General features: G+C 49.3%; 1 protein-coding gene and 1 pseudogene across 1 annotated transcript; both read right to left on the reverse strand.

Annotated features, from left to right (window-relative positions):
- Positions 1-271: 271 nt before the first annotated feature.
- LOC126994232 (tigger transposable element-derived protein 1-like) lies at positions 272-8174 on the reverse strand. Its single transcript, XM_050853514.1, has 4 exons — positions 7740-8174; positions 7499-7671; positions 4790-5635; positions 272-281 (listed from the first exon to the last, which is right to left on the reverse strand). The coding sequence occupies exons 1-4, from the start codon at positions 8172-8174 to the stop codon at positions 272-274; spliced, it is 1464 nt and encodes a 487-aa protein (XP_050709471.1).
- A 564-nt stretch (positions 8175-8738) lies between these two features.
- Positions 8739-23962, reverse strand: LOC126994233 (protein Wnt-7b-like; annotated as a pseudogene).
- Positions 23963-24200: the final 238 nt, after the last annotated feature.

The following is a 24200-nucleotide window of genomic DNA, read 5'->3' on the forward strand; positions in this document are numbered from 1 at the left end:
CCTCCTTCAAAGCCTGTATGCCGTCAGTATTACTAGGAATACAGTCACCAGGAGTGACATGCAGTAATACTTGTATTTATAATAGTTTCACTAACAAAAATACACTCAAAAAGCCCTTGTTTGGGAACTATGACAAACTGCAACTTATTGTTTTTAAGTTACCATTTGCAAAGGTTAAGGAGTCAAATATTATTAGTTATTGCCCTCTGACTGGTCCGTCTAATACTTAATGGCCCATATAATTATAAATGATCAGACGGGATGGCCCAGGCTAGGCACATCTGTGGTGCTGGGAACAATTATTAAGGTTGCGTCACCACACTAATAAATTTGATAACATTGTCGTGTTCAAAATTCGAGCCAATTAACTTACGGTGCAACTGTGCCAAATTTGACCTGTCCAGCCCACTCCTGAGTCCTGACCCCCGGATTGCCACTCAAGTGTCGGTCCCTGGCAACAAGTACCTAACCATCTCGTTACTATCCTCTGGGAATAAACATGCATTGTACGGGATAGAAGGCCAGCAGTGCATGTCTATGTGTCATATGCCAAGACCCAAACAGGTAAACAGCAATCACGATGCTAACTTTGGTCCGTGTCGCAGTAAAGATTCCACTGTTCCAAAATGTCCCTGCCTAGACACACAACCCAGCTGGCCTATTCATAAGAACGAAATGCAGCCCATGATCAGGATCACTGATAACCCAGGGCAATGACTAGTTAACTACCTCCCTCGATACACCTTCATAATGGCTGCTCAGCATTTCATGCAAATAAAGATAATGAACAATAAGCAAAATATATACTAGGGTAAAAATCTTATTCTTTGTGTAATTAGATTTATATATTAATATTTTCACCTGGTTAGGTCTACCTCTTTATCAGTCTACCTACCTATAGAAAATCCACTTCCATACGTTTGTGTGTGTGTGTGTGTGTGTGTGTGTGTGTGTGTGTGTGTGTTAAGCAGTGACAATCACTAACCTGCAACTGCTGGATCATTCAGTCCAGCCTGGCTGTCGTTCAGACATCCCGGGGAGTGTCTGTTCAGCCGCTCGTCTGCTGGGGGTATATAAAAAAGTATATACCTGTGTGATATACCTATGTGGAGAAAAGGAATAGCCTATATGCTAGACAATCCTTCCAGGCTGTGTTATTGTATAAAAAACATTTATTCTAGAAAGGTTTTCTTTTATGGTGTTTTTCACACACCATTTATAAATGAAAAGCATATTCAGGAAATAAAATATACTGACAAGGAAAGGGTAACAGCGTGGCAACAAATCGACTCACTGGGGCCTCGCCCGCTGCACCCCGACATCTGAACCAAGGAGGCTTGCCTACCCTTGATATAAACCGTTCACTGACGCACCGCTGAGCTCACACACACACATCGATGTACGGGACACGACTGTCTGTTAGTGTCCAGGGAATGTCTTAAACTCACCCATATGTCTGCATCCCTAATTAATTAAGTCTCGTTGTGGTGTTTTTTGCTTTATTTTTGAGCACATATCGGCAGCAAAATGATGGAAGAGGTGCCACTCACCCATGCGGTCAGCAAATTATGATGGGCCGGGAGGGAGGACTACAGTTTAACGCAAAGCCAGGCACATTACCTCGCCAGTGCATCTGCAAGACTGTGGTCTGTTAACTGCAAGGATACTACATAGTCCCCATGCTTGGATGTAGAGCCTTCTAGAATTCTTGATTACCAGACATCTAGCAACTACCCACGAACCGAAGCTTCAACCACCGGTTCAGTTTCCCGTTCGCCGCACGGCATCTCGCGTAGTGACTTGTCTGGGTGTTGTTATTAGGCTCTCAGTCGCCTGGAGAGGTGCCACAACACAGCAAATGATCGTACTGGATCTCTCAGTGTGTGTTCAGAAGAGGAAACAAAGGCTGCTTGAATATGGAAATTAGGCCTCTGCGAGGTTCCTTCCTTATCGCCCTTGTACCGGTGTGTGTGTAGGGGGGGGGTAAGGACTGAATGGAGGATGTTGCCGTCTGACGATCATTAGAATGTTAATCTATTAACATTGTGCCAAGAAAGAGATTGACAAATATCCTAATATACAAAGTTCAAATATTAAAGTCGAACTATAGTGAACGGAGAAGATATTTTCGAGAATAAGGCTTGTCAGCGTGAAGCGTGATGTTTTCTTATTAACATATAGACTACCTATTAAGTAAACTACTGGATTCATTCATATTATTTAACGGTTAATAACACCATCCGGCGTGCCTCGTTCCGCTGATTTACTGATTGAATAGTCAACATTCATTACTGTTGGCTTGTTACGTATTTGGTTGGAACAGTTGCCATGACAACATAACGTCATATATAGACTGTGTGTGTGTGTGTGTGTGTGTGTGTGTGTGTGTGTGTGTGTGTGTGTGTGTGTGTGTGTGTGTGTGTGCCACGCACGCCAAACAAGCCTGATTGAGAATGACACGTGTAGAAAAGGTTAAAAATTCGGACACTTGAATCTTAGTCATGCGTACTTTTTCAATCTGTGCTAACATTGTCAAATCTTATCAAAAACATCTAAATACAAATATAATTATTCAAACATATTAGCGTCCACCTGAACTCGATTAGCATTGAATATTCTATCAACAAAGATCAAGTGCTGCGTGACTGTCACGGTGACTGCACAGGATGCTTCATAATGAAAAAACCTGCTCGGGACTCACCTGCTGGAAGCTGAAGGGCATGACGCGGGTGTCGGAGGAGCCGCCGCCCCGCCTGGAGCCGCGGTGCCGCCTCGCCGCTCGTCTCGTCGGGAATGAAGATTTACTTCCTCGTGAAGCGGTGCTCCAGGCCTGGGTCGAGCACCGATTCGAAAGTGTTAGTTGAACCCATAAAGAAAATTAGCAAGCTGTTTCTATTTTTAACTTTAATACCCATCTTAGGTCCTCCCCTCCCATACACATACTCGTACATAAAAATGCCCTCCTGTGTGTTCAGACGATCCTAGAATTATTGAGTAAGCGGCAAGGAGCACCTGATAGCTATGAGTATAAGAGAGAGAGAGAGAGAGAGAGAGAGAGAGAGAGAGAGAGAGAGAGAGAGAGAGAGAGAGAGAGAGAGAGAGAGAGAGAGAGAGAATTATCCGTATTTGGCAAAATAACATTATCTCAGGGCGCCTCCAAGCACACACACACACACACACACACACACACACACACACAGTCATATCCATGCGCCCTGAGGGAAGGGTGAGGGGGCCCCCATTCCGCTTCTTAATTGTGCGGCGGGTATAGTTACTTATAATTATAGTTAAATGGTTAGTTTAATAGATAGTTCAATAGTTAGTTTGTTAGATCGTTAGATGGTTAATTACTAGAAGTTAGTTAGATAGGTAGTTAAATCAGTACACTAGATTCAAGGGAGTATACGCTACAGCTGAGCCTGGCCGCGGTGCTCATCTCCTCATTGGCTTCTGGGCTTGTGGTATATATATAAACCACAGTTTACCTTCTCCAGGTTTCTCCAGGTATGTACTCATTTGTCGACCAGCCAGAAAAAGAGGGCAAACAGCAGGCTGGGCTGGGCGTCGATTACTTAGGCCGGGATTCGAACCCAGGCCCTCAGATTAGTAGTCAAGCATTTTAACCAATTCACCACGAGGGCACCGATCACAGCTTTATTACAAGTGCATTACTGCATAAGAAAGATGTATATATATATATATATATATATATATATATATATATATATATATATATATATATATATATATATATATATATATATATATATATATATATATATATATATATATATATATATATATATATATATATATATATATATATATATATATATATATATATATATATATATATATATATATATATATATATATATATATATATATATATATATATATATATATATATATATATATATATATATATATATATATATATATATGTTGGTTTTATGAGCATCACAGCAAGGTTTGTAGTTTCCAAGTTATCTCAGCTCGCCAGAGGAAAAATAAATCCCCTATATACGAAAGGGTTAGGGACTGAAAAAACCTTTCGTTTATCGATTTTTCGTATATCGAAGCCATTTCCCCCATAGGATTGTTAATAAATAGGGGGGTTAGGGACCAGCGCCAGCAAAAAAAAAAAAAAGTTAAATATAACTATGCTTAAAAGCAATTTACTACTCACAATACAATGAAACGCAAGGCTCATAAATAATTAAAAACAATTACCATTTCCTGTTCCTTTACTGTTATAGAAATGCATTACATATGTTAGGACAATCCCCTCTAACTCTTCACTACAACTCATCACTTAACATTGCCAATGTTTACTTCCTGCTGTGAAAGGCCAGTTTCGACTCGTGCCCGAAACACGTGCCAAACAGTACACCACCGAACCACTCCAAGCCCCCCCCCACCCCCTCCATCACCCTCACGTTTCCTCACGCTGGCTGGGATGTGTTTCGGATTCGAGTCGAAGCAAGGGGTTCACAAACTGGCAACGCTAAGTGATGAGCGTTGAAGTGGAGGGGACTGGACATGGACACTTGCTGCCTAATCACTGCTTGGTGGTGCTGCTGCTGATGGCTGTGGGGCTAAAGCTGGCTTGAAATAAGCTGTGATTCTCTGCTGCTTCTTTTCCATTTGCTTGGACCTCAAGAGCTCCTCGTAGCACCGTATGGCTCCTTTTACAGAGCTACGCACTAAAACTCCTGTCCATATCAGGGTCAATTTGGAGCAAGAAGTCATTTGCTTCGTAGTAGAGCTCCAAAGCCTTTGTAGTTGCGTGATCGTCAGAGGAGGGACGGGAGACTCGGGTCGGCAGCATCGGTCCTGGTCTCCTCGAGTTCCAAGAGGTCTTGCGTTGTTAGCTCCTGGTCGTGAGAATTGAGGAGCTGCGTCTTCCTCTGTGACCTCCTTTCCGTCTCCGAGGGCAGCTTCGTTGGCCAAGGCAGCAATCTCCTTGCTGAGGGCGGCAGTGTCGGGCACAGCAAAGCCAGTGAAGTTATGCACAGCCTGTGGCCATAGTTTCCTCCACACGGCATTCATGGTTACAGGAGTGATCTCCTGCCACGCCTCGCCAATCATCTCGACGGCCTTTTTGATATCGAAGGTCTTCCAGTAAGCCTGAGGACCATCGATAATGCCGTCTCTGTGAGCAACGCTCAGCGCATGCATTGCTCGTCTGGTGTAATAACTCTTGAATGTCGAAATCAACCCCTGATCACATGGCTGAATGAGCGATGTGGTGTTCGGGGGCAGAAAGCACACCTGTACGTTAGCACACCAATCGACCATCGCGGGTGTGTGTGCTGGTGCGTTGTCCAAGAGAAGCAACGCCTTGTTCGCCAGGTTGTTTGCGGAGGTGTAGCGGGAGACGAAAGGAGAGAAGTAGTTGTAGATATAGTCGTGAAAAATGCTGGTTGTAACCCATGCCTTCTTGGAGGACTTCCAGTAAACAGGTAGTGATGGCTTAGAAGTGTTTTTCAGTGCCCGAGGGTTCTCATGGCTATAAACTAGAAGAGGCTTCAGCTTGACATCACCCTCAGCATTTCCACCAAGCGCCAACGTAAGGCGGTCCTTTGCCGCCTTAAATCCAGGTGCCGTCCTCTCCTTGGTGAATATGTAGGTGCTGTGCTATTGCAACAAGCGAGGGGGAAAAAAATAAGGACATGACGGACGCAGCAACACCACTGTACATATATTTAAAAAATAATAATTTCTAAAGACAAACAATAAATACACATTACAGAAAGTCACGGCAACACCACTGTACTTATATTTTAAAATAATATTAAAGACAAACAAATATATAAATACTAAACTATACAGTGTCACATGAACGCCGTTGTTGATTTTATTTAAGTTTTGGTACGTACGTGTGTGGCACCACAGCAACCGTCTCAACCCAACCTCCCATTTTACCATTCATTTGCCAAAACCACCACTCACATTTTATCAAACACACTTCTTTCACCTTGCAATACTACCGTAGGAAATAATGCATATCTTTTGAGTAAGGATAAATAATGGGACTACTGTCTCTATTTTGCAGTCTCGTCAGATGGGATAGTGGGGACATGGAGTGTGTGTGTGTGTGTGTGTGTTTGTTAAACGGCTCGTTTCACCTTAATTGACGAGTGATAGATATTCCACAAACTTGAGCAATCGTTTCTGCCACGGAATAATAATTTGTATCTGTAGTCCTGGTAATACTAACTGTAGTACTTTTTAGTTGTTATTTGAAAGACATTTTACAGGATGATGGAAGTGCGACTGGCATTTGATTCAGACAATGGGACTATGCAGACCTGGGTGTGATATCGTGATTACGAGTGGAGCAATGATCGATGTGATGTAGGGGGAAGTGGAGGGTAGGCGAATGAATGGGAACGAAGCAGCGAGGGTTTAAAGGGGTGCGGCGGTGCCACATTCCATTCTGCTGATCAGCTGATCGCACGGTTGGACATTTGATTCAGACAATGGGACTATGCAGGCCTGGGTGTGATAACGTGATTACGAGCGGTGCGATGGTGTGATGTAAGGGGAGTGAAGGGTAGGCTAATGAATGGGAACGAAGCAGAGAGGCTTTAAATGGGTGTGACGGTGCCACATTCCATTCTGCTGATCAGCTGATCGCACGATTGTCGCGCCATTATTGCTGGAGACTCAACTTATATATTTTCAAGTAATTTTAAAGACAAGCGTACAATAAGAACAAAACACAAAGTCACGGTAACACCACTGTACATATATTCTTTAAATAATTTTATAGACAAACAATACGTGTAAATACTAAACAATACAGAATGTAACAGGAACATCACTGTACAGCTGGCAACACTCCCGCCGGTCCACCCACTGTTGCCAAGACTGGCCGAGATAGTAACCCCGAAACACTAGCAGTGAGCTTCGCTCGAAGCATTCATTGATGGGAGGGAAAGTTGAAGCTCACTGCTAGTGTTTCGAGGTTGCTATCTCGGCCAGCCTTGACCACAATAAACAAACAATAAGCAAACAATACAGAGAGTCACGGCAACACCACTGTGGTACATATATTTTTAAATAATTTTAAAGACAAACAATAAATACATGTACTAAACAATAGCGAAAGTCACGGGAACACCACTGTATTTTAGGTAAGTCCTAATATGATGGATGCAACACCACTGTACATATAATTTTAAAACAGGGATTTCCAACCTTTTCAGCACAAGAGCCCCCATTAGGTAATGACTGCATTCACGATGTCCCCGTCCCCCCTCTGAAACATACTCCTACGGGCCCGTAAGAGGGTGCGCCCACCAGGTTGGGAAACACTGTTTTAATAGGCAAACAATAAATACTAAACCATACAGAAAGCCACGACAACTCCACTGCTGATTTTTGTTAAATTTTAACACAACGGACGCAGCAACACCACTATTTTTTTCATAATACGTTTCAAGACAAAAAATAACTAAAATAACAGTGAAGCTCAATTTTTGGTACTCACCTTGCCGGCATCTTCTTCCAGTAGAGGCCAGTTTCATCAATGTTGAACACTTGCTTTGGGGAGAAGTCACCATCCTCAATCACCTTCAAGAACTGGGCAGGGAAGGCTTCAGCAGCCTCTTTATCAGCGCTGGCGGCCTCTCCCTGAAGCCGTACGTTGCTGAGACCGGCCCTCTTGCAAGCAGTCAAACCACCCTCGACTGGCCTTAAACTCCTCCAGCTCCTTGGACTGACTGGCGAACCTGACGAAGGTCAGGCTGGTCCGGGTCGTCCACGGCCTCCTCGTCCTCAGGCTGCATGCTTCCCCACAGGGCGCGTGCCCGTTCATTAATCAGAGAAAGCGAACTAGGTATTTTCTTTGCACTGCAGTCGTCTATCCAGGCCACCAGCAACTGCTCCATCTTCTCCAGTCTGACGCTCCTGACTCTGGTGATCCTGCAGGCTGAAGGAAATTCTGCAGCAGTTGTCACCATCTTCTTGTAAATGGCCTTTTTCTTTGTCACTGTCCCCACCGTGGAAGGTGCAAGACCCATGGCGCGCCCGATGTCACTGACACCCTGGCCTTCCTCATGGCGTTTGATGATCTCTAGCTTCTTCTCAAGGGTCAGGATCTTGTGCTGCTTTTTCTTTGGAGGCTGCTCAGAGGAGGATGAAGTGACTGGGCGCTTGGGAGCCATGATGGAGGCAGATAAAAAACACGAGTGAGCGAGTGTGCGTGAGGCTGTTGACGGCGCGCGGCGACCGATATAGACATCGGGTACGAAACAGTGGGCGCGGAAACTGTCGTACTTTTCGTATATGCGAAGCATGTCTTTCGTGAACCGAAAATTGTCCTATATTTTTCACTTTCGTATATCCGAATTTTCGTACATCGAGCTTTCGTATATCGGGGATTTCCCGTAACAGTCGTAGAAAACTGGTTGCCCCGTCCGTCATGCCCGTGAAGCTGCAACCTGTGGTTTGTGACGCAATTATGAGGCCACATCTAAGTGTAAATACAGTTGTTTGCCGAATATCAGCCTTTTGTATGACATATCGAAACAATGAATGTATGTATTTGTCATATAATGAAATTCGAAATATAGCAAAGATCTCACTTCATCCCTGAAATGACGAGGACCATGGAAATATTGCAGCAGTCGGACGGACGGACGGACGGATACACACACACACACACACACACACACACACACACACACACACACACACACACACACACACAGGGCAGTAGATGTGTTTCTAAAGTCGGGATGTGTTTAGAATATATTAGTCGGTCTGTCAGAAATGTCGCTCCACCGGCGGTCACTCGTGGTGACAGCAAAAGACGTTATCTAAGGGAGTCACAAAGGGATATCACAAGAGTATTAATAAAAGATCTAGATATACCATTTTCATGTAAATATTGTAAAAAATATATGTAAAAGCTCTTCTTTCTGCCTTGCAGTTTGTGCAGAGACTGTTTAGGCTCCGTCATGGCAAAGCGTTGATGTGCAAATATTCTCACAGCACTTGATAAATCTCAAGACAGATCACTGATTACGAATATCCAAATTGTTTATATAGCTCGTAAAAGTGTTAGTCAGACTACTCGCAACTGGTGTTCCGTCAACAGCTGCCTCAGGAGTAAGCGTTGTGTTGGCCGCCGCTACATGGAGGGCGTGTGTTGGTTTATGCTTCGCTGCCAGGTCAGAGGAGACACCAGCACCTAATGTCATCTGACAAAAACACAGACCCGTGCAGATCAAATAGGGAAGTACAAGGCAGTCGTTCTTGTTGAGGGTTGGCTGGTGTGGATCCTTAGCTGGACACCCACTGATGGTGCAGAAAGCCTATCACCTTTGTTCGTGTCTGCGCATCAGGGGAGAAGAGAGCATTGGTGGTGGCGTCCATGTTGTAAACACGCGGGCCACCTAGCACAGCGTTTCAGGCAATGCCATCCATTACGGAGTGTTTGTACGACGTCACCGCTCAGAGATGTCTCGCAGTCACTGAAGAACCTTGTCGACGCTGAACGAAACTATGTCCCTCGCGCCATCCAATGAAGAATCTCTGCCGGGAGAGCACAGCCTCGCCGCCTCCCGCTACGGACGGTCACTTGCAGTTGTTCTCCTCGGTGTCCTCCATGCAGGTGTGGCACTGCACGTAACAACACCAGTGAAACTTGCAGTGCCATGTGCGTGTGTACTGGTGAGTGTTGTACCCGCGGCCGCAGCACAGCAGGTCACAGCCACCTGGCCCTGACGATGAAGAGGAGCAGTGAAGGTCTGACCGATACTCTGTAACTCTAACTCTGTAACCATCACTTTGTAACGGTGCACTGTGCTGGGAATTTATAAAAAAAGCTCTGCTGGGTCACAATTATTGAGTCGCATTATGTCGAATTTTATTGCATACAGCCCCTAGAAGTTCGGCAGGAAACTAGCAACAACATTGATGATTACGCTAAAAGGTGTGGAGAAACAAACACTGTAAAATGCAAGTAAATTTTGAGGTCGCAGTATATTACCTGACGAAGTTCTGTTGCATTTGCGACCCACGGTGCCCAGCGAGCCCACCGCGGGATTCATCTGGCAGTAGTTGGGACTCCTTTCCAAGTACACGAGATGAAACTTGCGGGGCCGTCGATCTCTTCTCCTGACCCTCTCCAGACGCAGGTGAGGCGTGGATCTTCTCCGGCCCTGAGCAATAAGGAGAATCACTTTTGCAACGAAAAATTCGTTGCTGTTCCACCTCACCACTGGCGACATAAGTGGCTTCCTGTAATGCTATCAGTATCAATGTATGTAGGTGGGAGAGTATTATTATTATTATTATTATTATTATTATTATTATTATTATTATTATTACTATTATTAATATTATTATTATTATTATTATTATTATTATTATTATTGTTATTACTATTATTATTATTATTATTATTACTATTATTATTATTATTATTATTATTATTATTATTATTATTATTACTATTATCATTATTATTATTATTATTATTATTATTAGTGTTACGCCAAGGCTTAGCTTAGTTTAAATTGTAATTGGCGCCACGTGACGTAATGAGGGTTCCCTGCGGCCCCGTTGAGGGGGCGGGCTGGAGAGGGACGCCATGCGGCGAGGAAGAGTGGAGACGGAGAGAAGACAAAGGACGCGCTCGCCTGTGCTCTGTGCCTTAGGACTTAATCGCCTGTGATTTGTGCCTTGACTGCCTCCCCCTTGGACTTATAAGGATTGTACAACGTTCTATTGCTTAGTAAACCCCAAGAAAGTCCGCCCTGTATTTAATTGTGCCTCGCTGTGTGCTCTGTGGGTGTGTGCGAGTGTGTCCGCCGGAGTGTCTTTGTGTCTGCTGTCCGCAGCGTGGGAGCACTGTGTTTTCCATAGCGAGCCCAGTTTAAGTAATTGGGAGAGCACCTGTCTGCCTGTGTGAGGGGTAGACAAGTGGAGCACAACAGTGGTGTCAGGAGCGGGGTGGAAATTGTGCTGTGAGTGGACGGGCAGACAAAGAGTGACGCCTCGGGCACAATGGAGCTCGGCGAGCACGGTGCGGCTGGCGGAGCGAGTGGTGGGGGTAGTGGTGACCTTGAGGCTGATGAAGACGCTAAGCCTGGCCAGCTGGAGTTAATTGCCTCAATGTTGGCTGGCTTGAGGCAAGAAATAACGCTTCAAGGTCAAAAGCAGGCACAGCAGGCCGCACGCACAGACCAGCTGGCCCGTGAGCAGGCGCTCCTGAGGCACAGGCCAGCAGGCTTGAGGGGAGCAGGCCCGTGAGCAGGCGGAGCGCTCCGAGGCACAGGCCAGCAGGCTTGAAGAGCAGGCCCGTGAGCAGGCCGAGCGCTCCGAGGCACAGGCCAGCAGGCTTGAGGAGCAGGCCCGTGAGCAGGCCGAGCGCTCCGAGGCACAGGCCAGCAGGCTTGAGGAGGCACTACAAGCAAGTTTGGCTTCTGTGCGGCAGGAGGCACGGCAGTATACCGATCAGGCCTGCGAGGAGGTCCGGGGTGAGCTACAGAGGGGCCTAGAGGCACTGAGAGGTGAGGTGCAGGAGGTAAGGTTTGAGGCGAGGCAGGCTGCCGTGTGTGCTGCCCCAGAGGAAGTGCAGAGTGAGCCTTTGTGTGATTGGGGCAGTGTCAAGCCTCGCTGAGGCCACGCAGTGTTCTCTGAGCCTCCGGGCCTGGCGTGTCCGGCCGGGGTCACGGTCGGGGTTCAGCGGCTGGCGTGGGCTGCGGCGGGGCGCGAGCGGCGGCCCCGCCACTGTTGCCAAACAGCCCGCCACCCTCGCCTCCTCACCTAAACCCTACCCTGCCTCCTTTCTTGCCCCGAGTGCCTGCCTTCTACCCTGCTCGTTCGTTTCCTTCCCACGACCACCGCAGGCGTAAGCCGGCTGAGTATGACGGCAAGGTAGCTTGGGAGGCCTACGTTGCTCAGTTCGTCATGCTCGCAACAGCTCAAGGGTGGACTGAGGAAGAAAAGGCGCTGCAGCTGGCAACGACGCTGCGGGGGCCCGGCACTCGAGATTCTCAGCCACCTTCCAGCCACCAAGCAAGCTTCCTTTACCAGCCTGTCGGAAGCCTTGCAGCGCCGCTTTGGGCACAGTCACCAGGCTGAGGTGTACAGGGCTCAGCTGAAGAAGAGGGCGAGGCAGAAGGGCGAGACGCTGTCACAACTGGCGCAAGATGTGGAGGCCCTTGTGAGGCGGGCTTATCCGGCTGCTGGTGAAGACATGACGACCGTCCTCGCCCGTGACGCCTTCGTAGATGCTCTGCAGGACCACCAGCTGCAGATCTACGTAAAGCAAGCCCACCCTGGTGACCTGCAGGTGGCTTTGGCGAGGGCCATGGAGTTCGAGGCGTTTCTCAAGACGTCAAGCCGCCTCGCTGACACCGCCAAGCCTCGTAACGACGTGCGAGGCCGGAAGGCGAAGTTCGAGCGTAAGGCGGCGTCGAGGGAGACGAGCCCCGAGTTTGGTGGCCGTTGCTGGGGCTGCGGTGAGAAGGGCCACAGACGCGACCGGTGTCCGAGGGGGCGAAGGACGCGTTCCCTTGACCGGCCGAAGTCTGGGGACTTCCAGACTTGCTGCAAGGACTGCGGCAAGTCTGATCACCGCTCCAGCGCCTGCCCCAAGCCGAAGCAAGTGGCGCAGGCGGGAAACAACAGCGGGCTGGACAAGGGGGCGACTACCCAGCCTGCCAAGGTCGACACGCCCCCACTTGTGTAAGATGCCGCCATACCACTAGTTCGGTGCAGGTGGAGGGCAACGTAGACGGTAAGTCTTGCCGCCTGACAGTCGACACCGGGGCTGAAAAGACCCTGGTGCGCCCCGGTTGCTGGACGCTGAGCGGCTCCCAGACGCCCCGCAGAGATTGTGCGGCGTGACGGGCATTGCGTGGCACTCCAGGGGCCTGTAGTGGCTCGTGTCGGCGTGGGCGGCGCAGAAGAGCGGCTGCCAGTGTACGCCGCCGACCTGGATGAAGAGGGCTTGCTCGGTTTTGACTACCTGGTGCAGACTGGCGCATGTATCGACTTTGGACGGAAGCGGATGAGGTGCACGGACAAGAGGTGCCCTGGCTTCCGGAAGTCGGTTGTGCCGAGGTAGTGACGGCCGAGCGACTGCACCTTGCCCCCAGGACGGGCGACGAGTCCAGTGTCGACTGTCGAGGGTGATGCACGACGCGGAAGGCATAGTAGAACCCTCAGAAAACCTGCACCTGACTGACGGTGTGGCAGTCAGGAGGAGCCTCGTGGGAGCAGGGGAGGTTAGTGACGGTACTCGTTGCTAACTTCTCTGACGAGGCTCGGCGACTACCCGCTGGTGCCAGACTAGGCACATGTGAAGAGGTGGAGCGAACTGAACAGCCGTCGAAGAGTGCGTCTACGCCTGCGGAGGAGTGCTGCCTGACTTCGCGAAGACCTGGCGCTCAGGGGCTCCGCTAACCTGACGGAGTCGCAGGCGGAAGGGTGCGCCACACCTTGACGCAGTACTCAGACGTGTTCAGCCGGGGCGACTTGGACTTGGGCCGCACGTCGCTGGTGAAACACAGCATCAACACTGGAACCAGCGCGCCCATCAAGTGTCCCCTCGACGTATCGCACCTGCCCGACGAGAGGAGATGCAGCGCACCGTCAACGACCTGGCAAATCAGGGGGTGATCGAGAAGTCCGACAGTCCGTGGTCTTCGCGGTAGTCCTGGTTAAAGAAGGACGGCACACAACGCTTCTGTGTGGACTACCGGGCACTGAATGACGTGACTGTGAAGGATTCCTACCCCTGCCGAGGATCGACGACACCTTGGACGCGCTGGTAGGGGCGAGGTGGTTCTCCACGCTGGACCTGAAGTCGGGCTACCACCAGGTGGAGATGGCCGAAGAGGACAAGCCGAAGACAGCCTTTTCCTTCGGGCAGGGCTTGTGGCAGTTTAATGTCATGCCCTTCGGCCTCTGCAACGCCCTGGCTGTTTTGAACGTCTGATGGAGCGGGTGCTGGACGGCCTGCAGTGGAGGACGGCCCTCATCTACCTCGACGACGTCATCGTCTGCGGAGGCACCTTCGAGGAGGAGCTGGGGAGGCTGGAGGAGGTCCTGCAACGCCTGAGGAAGGCTAACCTCAAGCTCAGCCCCAGAAGTGCTCCTCTTCCAGTACGAGGTGCCGTTCCTGGGGCATGTCGTCAGCAAGGACGGCGTGCGCACAGACCCGCAGAAAGTGGCAGCAGTAGCAGACTGGCCTCGGCCCACTAACGTAGCTGAGGTCAGGAGCTGCTGGGTCTGTGCACCTACTACCGTCGCTTCGTGCAGGACTTCGCCCCCAACGCGGCGCCCCTACACCGCCTCACTCGTAATGGAGTGCCTTTCGCTTGGGACGAGGCGTGCCAGGCTGCGTGCGACGGCCAGAAGACTGCCCTGGGGGAGGCGCCGGTCCTGCCGTACCCCAACCCGAAGCTCCCTTACCTGCGTGACACCGACGCCAGTGCGGAGGGCATCGGGCTGTCTTGTCGCAGGTGAAGGATGGAAGGGAGCACGTGGTGGCCTACTACAGCGCCAAGTTCAGTAGGCCTGAACGCAGCTTCTGCGTGACCAGGAAGGAGCTGCTGGCAGTAGTAAAAGTCTCGAGCACTTCCAGCCGTACCTCTACGGCGCTGGGTTCACCGTCCGGACCGACCACGCTGCCCTGCAGTGGTTGAAAACACTGAAGGCGCCGGAGGGTCAGCTGGCGAGGTGGTTGGGAAGGCTCGAGCAGTTCAACTACCGGATTGTTCACCGCCCGGGTCGTGTGCACAGCAACGCCGATAGTTTGAGCCGGCGCCCGTGTGAGGCAGGTTGCTCTCACTGTGCTAGCAAGGACCCCGACCCTGTGACTCGACGCCCGTGTGAGGCAGGTAGCTCACATTCCGTCCCTGAAGGACCTGACGCCGTGAGTCAGAGCCCGTGTGAGGCAAGCTACTCACAACAGGCGCGTCTGGACCCTGACCCTGTTTGACGACGCATAACAGTGCCTGCCAACGCCACTGAAGGCAACGACCGGTGGCGTGAGGCACAGAGCGCAGACCCGCTCTTGCTCCTGTAGTGCGTTGGCTCAGGGCCAGCGGGGAGCGACCCCGGTGGGAGGAAGTGTCGGCGGAGAGTCCTGCCACTAAGTGCCTCGTCGACCAGTGGGAGACGCTGCGGTTGGACCGGTGGGGAGTGCTAGTAAAGCGCTGGGAGGTGTTAGGCGTGGGCAGAGACGCCTGGGTAGTGGTGGTACCCCGTGCAAAGCGTGCTGAGGTGTTACGGGAGTTGCACGCCGGTGTTACTAGTGGCCACTTGGGCGAGAAAAAGACCCTTAAACGTCTCCGCCAGCGCTTCTACTGGGTCGGTATGCGGAACGACGTTTCCGAGTGGTGTCGGGCCTGTGACGTTTGTAGTGCGAAAAAGGGCCCCACACGCCGGAATCGGGCTCCGCTTCAGTTGTACAGCGTGGGGGCGCCAATGGAGCGGGTTGCTGTAGATATTGCTGGCCCGCTGCCCATGACGCCCCGGGGCAATCGTTTCGTATGCGTCGTGATGGACTACTTCACGAAGTGGCCTGAGGCGTATGCGCTCCCGAACCACGAGGCTGAAACAGTGGCGAGTGTCCTAGTAAACGAGTGCTTCACCCGGTTCGGTGTGCCGTCAGAACTGCACTCAGACCAGGGCCGTGAGTTCGAGTCCCGTGTGTTCCGTGAGTGCTGCGACTTGCTGGGAGTGCGGAAGACCTGAACGACGCCACTCCACCCGCAGTCGGACGGGATGGTGGAGCGGTTCAACCGTACACTCGCACAGCAGTTGGCCGTATTGCGGGGCAAACCAGGAGGACTGGGACGTCGTTGCCCGCAATGCTGATGGCGTACCGGTCCGCTGTGCACGAGGCCACTGACTATACACCCGCACGTCTTATGTTTGGCCGCGAGCTCAGACTCCCCGTGGATCTGGCGACGGGCGGCCGCCGGACGTGGGCCTGCCGACTGTCACCTCTGGCTTCGCTGCCGCGCTGCAGGAGAACCTGGTCGAGGTCCATCACCAGGTGCGCGGCAAGCTCAGAGTGGCAGGCCAGGCGATGAAGGACTACTACGATCGCCGCATGCGGGACGTGAAGTATGCGGTGGGTGACAGAGTGTGGCTGTATAACCCTCGCCGGAAGAAAGGGTTATCACCGAAGCTGCAGAGTCCCTGGGAGGGGCCCTACACGGTGATTGCAGTCCTGTCCGCTGTCACCTACCGCATCAGGAGGCCGCAAACGCTCCTCTGTCGGCCACGTTGACCGGCTCTGGCGCTACCATGGGCCGGGCCGTTACTCCTGGGGTACTGGCGCTGAGGAGGACCCTGACTACCCCAGTAGTGACGAGGAGGACCGGGCAGAACTTGACCCGGTGGACGTCGAGGTCGCGGATGATGTGGAGGAGGAGGCAGGTGGAGACGCCGACCTGGAGGCCGGCTCTGCTGGTGACCTGGACCGGCCCGCTGCCTCTCCTTCGCCCTCACCTCCACCGCGACGACCAAGACGTGAGAGGAGGAGGCCAGGATGGCTTACAGATTTTGATACAGAATGATTTGTTTAGTTCCCCAGTTATGTTTTATTTGTTTTGTTAAGTTGGCGAGGCGGGTCGCCTGCGCTTAAGGGGGGGGTAGTGTTACGCCAAGGCTTAGCTTAGTTTAAATTGTAATTGGCGCCACGTGACGTAATGAGGGTTCCCTGCGGCCCCGTTGAGGGGGCGGGCTGGAGAGGGACGCCATGCGGCGAGGAAGAGTGGAGACGGAGAGAAGACAAAGGACGCGCTCGCCTGTGCTCTGTGCCTTAGGACTTAATCGCCTGTGATTTGTGCCTTGACTGCCTCCCCCTTGGACTTATAAGGATTGTACAACGTTCTATTGCTTAGTAAACCCCAAGAAAGTCCGCCCTGTATTTAATTGTGCCTCGCTGTGTGCTCTGTGGGTGTGTGCGAGTGTGTCCGCCGGAGTGTCTTTGTGTCTGCTGTCCGCAGCGTGGGAGCACTGTGTTTTCCATAGCGAGCCCAGTTTAAGTGATTGGGAGAGCACCTGTCTGCCTGTGTGAGGGGTAGACAAGTGGAGCACAACATTATTATTATTATTATTATTATTATTATTATTATTATTATTATTATTATTATTATTATTATTATTATTATTATTATTATTATTATTATTATTATTATTACTATTATTATTATTATTACTATTATTATTATTATTATTATTATTATTATTATTATTATTATTATTATTATTATTATTATTATTATTATTATTATTATTATTATTATTATTATTATTATTATTATTATTATTATTATTATTATTATTATTATTATTATTATTACTATTATTATTATTATTATTATTATTATTATTATTATTATTATTATTATTATTATTATTATTATTATTATTATTATTATTATTATTATTATTATTAATATTATTATTATTATTATTATTATTATTATTATTATTATTATTATTATTATTACTAGTAGTAGTAGTAGTAGTAGTAGTAGTAGTAGGAGAAGGAGGAGGAGGAGGAGGAAGAGGAGACATGGAAACATGGAAACATGGACGAGCAGGCAGCAGAAAGCCTATGACTCATTGCGGGACTGCCTACTTTCAGTGATTTAATCAATTCGTCAGCTCTAGGAGTGGCTTACGGGAAGGATTAAAGCACTTCTGGAGGAGGAGAAGGTGGAGGAGGAGGAGGAGGATACTGATAAGAAGAAGAAGATGAAGAGAAGATGAAGAGGGAGAGGAGGTGAATGAAAGGGGAAGGGGGTGGAGAATACCTTATGCACTGAGACGGACTTGGCCTTCCTGTACTTGTGGAAGAGGTGCTTCCCGATGAAGGTGAAGGGCGGGAGGGTCTTCCAGCAGGTCTTGACGGTGCAGGAGCCCGACACGCCGTGGCACTTGCACTCCGTCCTCATCCCGCTCCGCACCGCCTGGGGGCAAGACGCGGGTTAGTGCTTCACGCCAACATGGGGACACGGCACCCCCTTGGCACCCCTGGAGCTGCACTCCCCCCTTCCCCCACCGCCCCATAGAAAAGGAAGTGTTATCCATTTCGCGATGATTGTAGTAATGAAAAAAAATTATAGCAATAATGATAATAATAACAATAATGATAATAATAATAATAATAATAATAATAATAATAATAATACGTGTTATTATTATTATTATTATTATTATTATTATTATTATTATTATTACTGTTATTATTATTATCATTATCTTTATTAGCAGGTGTTGTTATTGGTGGTGGTGGTGATGGCGGTGATGGTTCTGCTGTCGCTGCTGTCCTTGCTTCTGCTACTCTTGTTATACTGATGGAGCAGCCGTCAGGACGAAAGGCAGCTATACAATCGTTCTATTCATAAGCGGGTGCATACGCTATAGCTGCGCGTGCTGTGGTGCTCATCTCTGTACCTTAGGCTTTTTGAGTCTGTGTTAAGTAAGAACCCAATACCCCGGGACACGGGCCAATGTGATATCCGGGATTGCCACAGTTTACTTTTCCCAGGTTTTCCCAGGTACCCATTTCTCTACCATCCCGAATGGGAGGATGAATTGCTGGGTGTGCTACATGCCGAATGCCCAGGCCAGGATTCGAATCCAGGCCCGCAGATTCGTAGCCAGGCGCGCTGACCACTGCTCCACGGATGCGCATATTATTCTTAGCAGCAATATTAATATGCTCAAAAGGAAAAGTATTAAGAAAATAGTGCTAGAAGAGAGATAACTAAAGTACCTTTAGTAACAATTATTACACTTCTAACAGCCGCATGTGCAAAGGAAAAAATTGGAGAACAGTGGGAGCAGGGACAAGTAGGGCAACAATATGCAAATTTTCTAAGCAAGAACAGTTTCTGGTGAGCATGCACGGAGCCGCCGCTGCCTTGTGGAGGCGGCGCCCCGGACACTAACCCTGCGTCCCGCCGGTTGTTGTGCAGGTTCATGAGGGCGCGGCCGTCCCCTTCCACCTCGCGGGCGTCCAGGAACTTCTTCGCGAACCTGACCCCGAACCTGCAAGCGGCTGGGAGGAGGAAGGAACAAGGGGCCGATGAGTATGGGGCTGCGTGCGTAACTTGTTGAATCTGTCTCATTATTGTGAGTGTTGGTATATCAGTATTTGGGTGTCCTGTGTATGAAAGTACGCTGTTTGGTGTACATGCACACGTAAGCTTGCTTCATTCTGAATGCCCCGCGTTTATCATCTTTCATATATGTTGTACTGGGGCATGCATTGACAGTAAGTCTGTGATATATATGTCCAGGAGAATGAAGAGTTCAAACAGGACATTCTTAACATGCACCTCTCACCTAATGTCGGCGCTGCAGCCGCCCCATTTCCACCCGGAAGAACTGTACCGCCCTCGCCTGCGGTCGTCACAGCCAAAGGTGGAGATGTTGCCACGGGAGCAGGCGGTCGTGACGCTGTGGGTGACTCCCGCGCTGGTCACCGCGTACGTGTAGGCGGCCTCGCGGCTCCCTGTGGATACCAGTGAGAGGATTGGTGAGGGAGAACAGGTGAGGGCCTTCAGAGGTGCACCATCGCTCACCGCACTGAACTGTTCCTATTTGTCAATAACTAACCTGACATCCATTAATATTTTTGTTTTTTAGAGGCATAGCTGTCATAATTCCCAAGAGATTAATACACAAGGAACTTTCCTTTGTTGAGAAAAAAAATGTCAAGGAAGCCTTCAGCCATCCAGGTAACCACACCAAGAAGTCATTGTATATTCTTTTCCGTAGACCAACACAACTGAGTTACGACAAATCAGATCATGTTCGCTGTTACTTATTTATGAATTCCTGAAAAAAACTAATTAACATCAAGACAATTATTTGATTCCAAGACATTCTTTGCGTGTAATGCGGCGTTCGGAAGAAGCGGGTGAAGGACTGCTGCCCCAGGCCACCGGTGCGGCAATAACCCAGCAATGCCACATTCAAGGGCGGCCTGTCTGCGTGTGTTTGCCTTTTTCGTCATAATCACCGGGCGGCCCCTCGATGGTGATGTCCCGAGGGCTGATGGCGGGAGCAGCAGCACTGAAGAGTTCTGTGGCGTTATGTTTAACGTCTTGCCTCCACGAGATTATATGCCGAAAATGACCCACAGTTTGCTGCCTGCACTTTATGTCAGGCATGTATGGCGTCGCAGAATCACAGAAGCCATGTGAGGTATTCTCGTCACAGATTTCATGCGGATACTTGCTGATGGGTCATTACAACGCCAGAAAACGGGCACACAGATAAAGAAACCCAACCGGTTCTGGCACCAGCGCTACGAGTGATTTATATACAAAATTGTAGGGGACGTGTGGCTGGTGGGGCTGAGGCCGGCCATTAAGGTGCAATGATGGCCACGCTGACCACACACTGGCTCCCTCCCCTCCCCTCAGAGATGGGTGTAGCCAGCGCTGGCGGAAGTCGAGAGTGAACTCAGAAAGACCCAGCATTTATATATTTTGCATCTTACGAATGCTGTAAAAGTTGTCTGATAATGTGAAAACATACACGAACTTTAGCGTTCATAATTAATGTGTTCAGTTAATGTGCATCTGCCACTGAAAGAGGAGCTGCGCCCCCAGCACAAACTACGCCACCGGGCGGATGGCAGGGCGGGTGTTTTCTTGTCCCTGGCCATACAGGCTTCGTGATGCGACAAATGATCTGGCTCAGTCCGGGGCCCCATCCTGCCCTGCTCAACTCACTCCCCTTGGTTTTTGTAAGATAATGTCCGCGGGCAGCGAGCCTCATTGGTGGCTTTTGTGCCAGATTCCCTCCGTTAGAAAAGGATCATCCAGGAGAATGTACCGTAACTGATTGTTAAGACTGGTGGCACAAAAGACTTTCTTCATTGACTGTCCACAACGCTTTCACAACGAGGGGGTGCAGGCCAGTCCCTGAATAGTGAACATGTCACGCAGTAAATCGGTCTGCAGATCATCTTCGAGAGGAGTTTTGAGCAAGTTGAAACTTATATGAACACGGACGCGTAGTTGGTAAACACTCATAAGAATCCTGCTCATCTTGTAGGAAGGTTTACGAGAAGAGTGTTGTTCAGTGAAGAAATATGGCAAGCTGACCATGTCCTGGGGGGATCTTACCAGGCTAATGGACCTTTGAATTGGGTTTTAGAGAACAAAAATGACAATCGGTACAAAACGAGGATTACATGCTATTACGTAAACAAATAGAGCTGAGGGCAAAGAAGGAGATAAGTAGGGGGAACAGGGGCTCAGGCAGGGAGCAGTGAAAGAGACGTGAAAAGGAACGGTGCGCACGTGTTGAGGGGACGAAGCAACCCTTGTGGGGCGCTGTGTGCTCACCCTTGCCCGGCGGCGGGAGAATAATGGGGACACGGTCGCTGAGAGCCTCTGGGAGCGGGGATGGCTTGCTGATATGTCGCAAGGGTTAATCCCATGCTCAAGTGCGGAGAAAGGTTACATATACCTTCCCCTCCACGACAGCTTAATGGTCAGGGATGCAATGCAGTACGTGCAGCTCGGGCTACTTTAAGAGGTTCATCTGGAGTTTTAGAAGCCCAGAAACATGAATGACTATATCGCCTTACTCTTATATTATGATTATTACATATGATCCTGAGCGACAGAGTACAAGTAACATCCTGACGAGTGAGAACGAGGGTGTTACTGTCACGGTGCTCGCTTCCATCTTTGTGTTAGTAAGTGCCATACAAGCTGCATAATATCAATCAATGTCTGAAATGTGTAGTTTAGAAAAGCATGGATGAAACCTCGCCAGCCATTATTAACTGACCCACAAGAACGATGTGGCCGAACGCGCTGCTGCTGGTAGACGCCAGGGAACAGTTCCACCGATGATGCTGGAACTGCCGCTGGCACTCTCGCAGGCCCGCCCTCGCACCTTCACTGATGGCCACCATGGCACGCGTACAGATGCGGCTCTGGCGGGGCGTGAGGCCGGGCACCCGCGAGCACAGCAGGTGGGCGCCCAGGACCCCCGCTGACGACACCGTCCTGGGGGAAAGGAAAGATGGGGTGAGGGGGAGGCAGATTAAGTATACGTTAGTGTAGGGACGACCTGCAATGCATCATGATGTGAAGCGCCACCACGCACGAACTTACGCCACACGACTCTACGCACTATGTCATTGTCCGAACCTTTTCAAACCATGTATGGGCTACCATGTACTTCCCCAGACCAGCCTTGCGTCCCGATACACCCTTGACAAAAACGAGTATGCAGACACTGACATTACTCGTCATCGTCTGGCGCATTGCTACCATCATCCCAACCTCCACATTGCCTGTTTCGGAATATCGACGTCGAGCACGTAGCAACTCACCATTACGGCGAAGATTGAGGGATACATCATACACGCACGTTGCATAACTAAGTCGGTTTCATTCTTTAGCCAGTTCAAAAGTAAGGGATGGACTACACTGCATACTATTTGTGCTGCTTCTCGAGAAAAATAGTAAACACTATTGTTTTCTTTAAAAAATATCTCAGCTTTAAAGGTCTACAAAGCTACGTGTGCCAGTCTTTCCTCTCCAGGGCCCAGGTGGCCCAGGGTCACTGGGGTCGCATGGAGAGGCTGCGGTGCCCAATCATGGGTATTAGGATGCCGGACAGATGACCGCCCAGGCTGCCGGCGAGTGGAGGTTGGACTTAATGACCAGGAAGTTTGGCCTATACTTAGCGGCCGTGAAGCTCTTTGATTGCCGGGGTGTTGCGCCATCCCTGCGTGTATCGCCGAGGAGGAATCTCCGCCACGATTAGCATAACAGAGAGTCGGTCAAGTGTAAACGCGCCACCTCAGCTGTCTGCTAGCGGCGGTGTACTCGTGTTTTGTATTGCTTTCTGGGGCCGAGTTCCTACAATACTTTTGTTCCCTAACATTAATGTCATCACAATGCTTCTGAAAACACTGTATTACATCACTTACTATTTCCATAAATAAATGGCCGCCATCAAGTATAGCAGAGTGGTAGGGCGACGCCTTGGATGCGCTGCGTCAGCCCTCACTCTTTACAATCCTTCTAGTTCATTTCTCACGTAGTTTTAATTAATTCCAGCCGAATGCTCACAGAACGTGCCTCGTGTGACACACTTGTTAGCTCACTGAACAGCGTCCCTCCTAACTAGCCTTGATATTTTCAGTGAGCCAATTCGTACGCGTGATGTCACTCGTCGCCGTGCAGGGCAGCTCACCGCCAGTGATTGTAAACACTTCCTGTCCAACCTTGAAACTGATATCTACATTCCGCGTTTCTTTAACAGTAGTTTATGCCACTTGATATTTTTGACACCAGTAATGACATACTTTTGGCAGTGTTGTAAAGTGTTTTCCTATTAAAATGGCTCTATTTTTAAGTGATTTGCTGTCGAGTTTACGAAGAAAAGTAAGGTGAATTGAAACCTGCGGCATAGCCAGAATCTTGACTTTAAAGCCCAACGATTGCAAAAAAGTAACAAAATAACTTACAGTTCCAGGTAAGATTAAGATGCAGGAAAAAGGATACAGGAATTATCAAGTTTCGAATCCTGCCGTGGCCGGTCGGCGTGCAACTCACCCAGCTGTTCATTCCACCTTTCGGGATGGTTGATCAATGGGCACCTGGGGAAACCTGGGGAAGCCAAACTGAGATACCTCGTATGTCACGCTGGCTCGTGTCCCGCGGTGATGGGTTCGTAACCACTACAGGCTCAAGGACCAATGCGACGGATATGTATACCGAGGCCGCTCAGCTACAGCGGATGTCCCCAAATATACCTTACTTCTATGTAGCCATTTATGCCTGATCTGTACCGAGATGTGTGAATTAATCCCGGAATACGTGCTCTCGCGGCGGTGAAAATCAACTTCAGAGCATAATGATATGTACGAGAAGTGTAAATACTCTTGCTGGGTGTTGTCTTCAGCCTCCCGGGTGTGACGTGAGCCGCGCATCGCAGGGATAGGAGATTGTCAGCTCGTCAGTGCATCTTAAGACTAAATGAATAAAAGTATCAGTGTATCTTTAACTTAGTAACTTACTGTCGAGAGAGAGAGAGAGAGAGAGAGATCTATCATCATGTACTACCACAAAACCCATTCCTCGTGATCATCCATGAATTTGTACTGAATTTCTGTTCTCCTATTGTGGGCAATCCTAGTCGCAGGGCGCCTCGTTTGTTTGTTCTCCGTC

This window comes from Eriocheir sinensis, unplaced genomic scaffold, assembly GCF_024679095.1.
Source record: "Eriocheir sinensis breed Jianghai 21 unplaced genomic scaffold, ASM2467909v1 Scaffold751, whole genome shotgun sequence".
NCBI classification, from domain to species: domain Eukaryota; kingdom Metazoa; phylum Arthropoda; class Malacostraca; order Decapoda; family Varunidae; genus Eriocheir; species Eriocheir sinensis.

Bases quoted from the DNA above. Each gene is read 5' to 3' on its own strand.
- LOC126994232 (XM_050853514.1), bottom strand. From the start codon at position 8,174: ATGGCTCCCAAGCGCCCAGTCACTTCATCCTCCTCTGAGCAGCCTCCA. The intron at 7,672-7,739 runs GTTCGCCAGTCA...ACTGCTTGCAAG, and splicing joins ACCAGCCTGACCTTCGTCAG to AGGGCCGGTCTCAGCAACGT. The intron at 5,636-7,498 runs GTGAGTACCAAA...GCAATAGCACAG, and splicing joins TGGAAGAAGATGCCGGCAAG to CACCTACATATTCACCAAGG.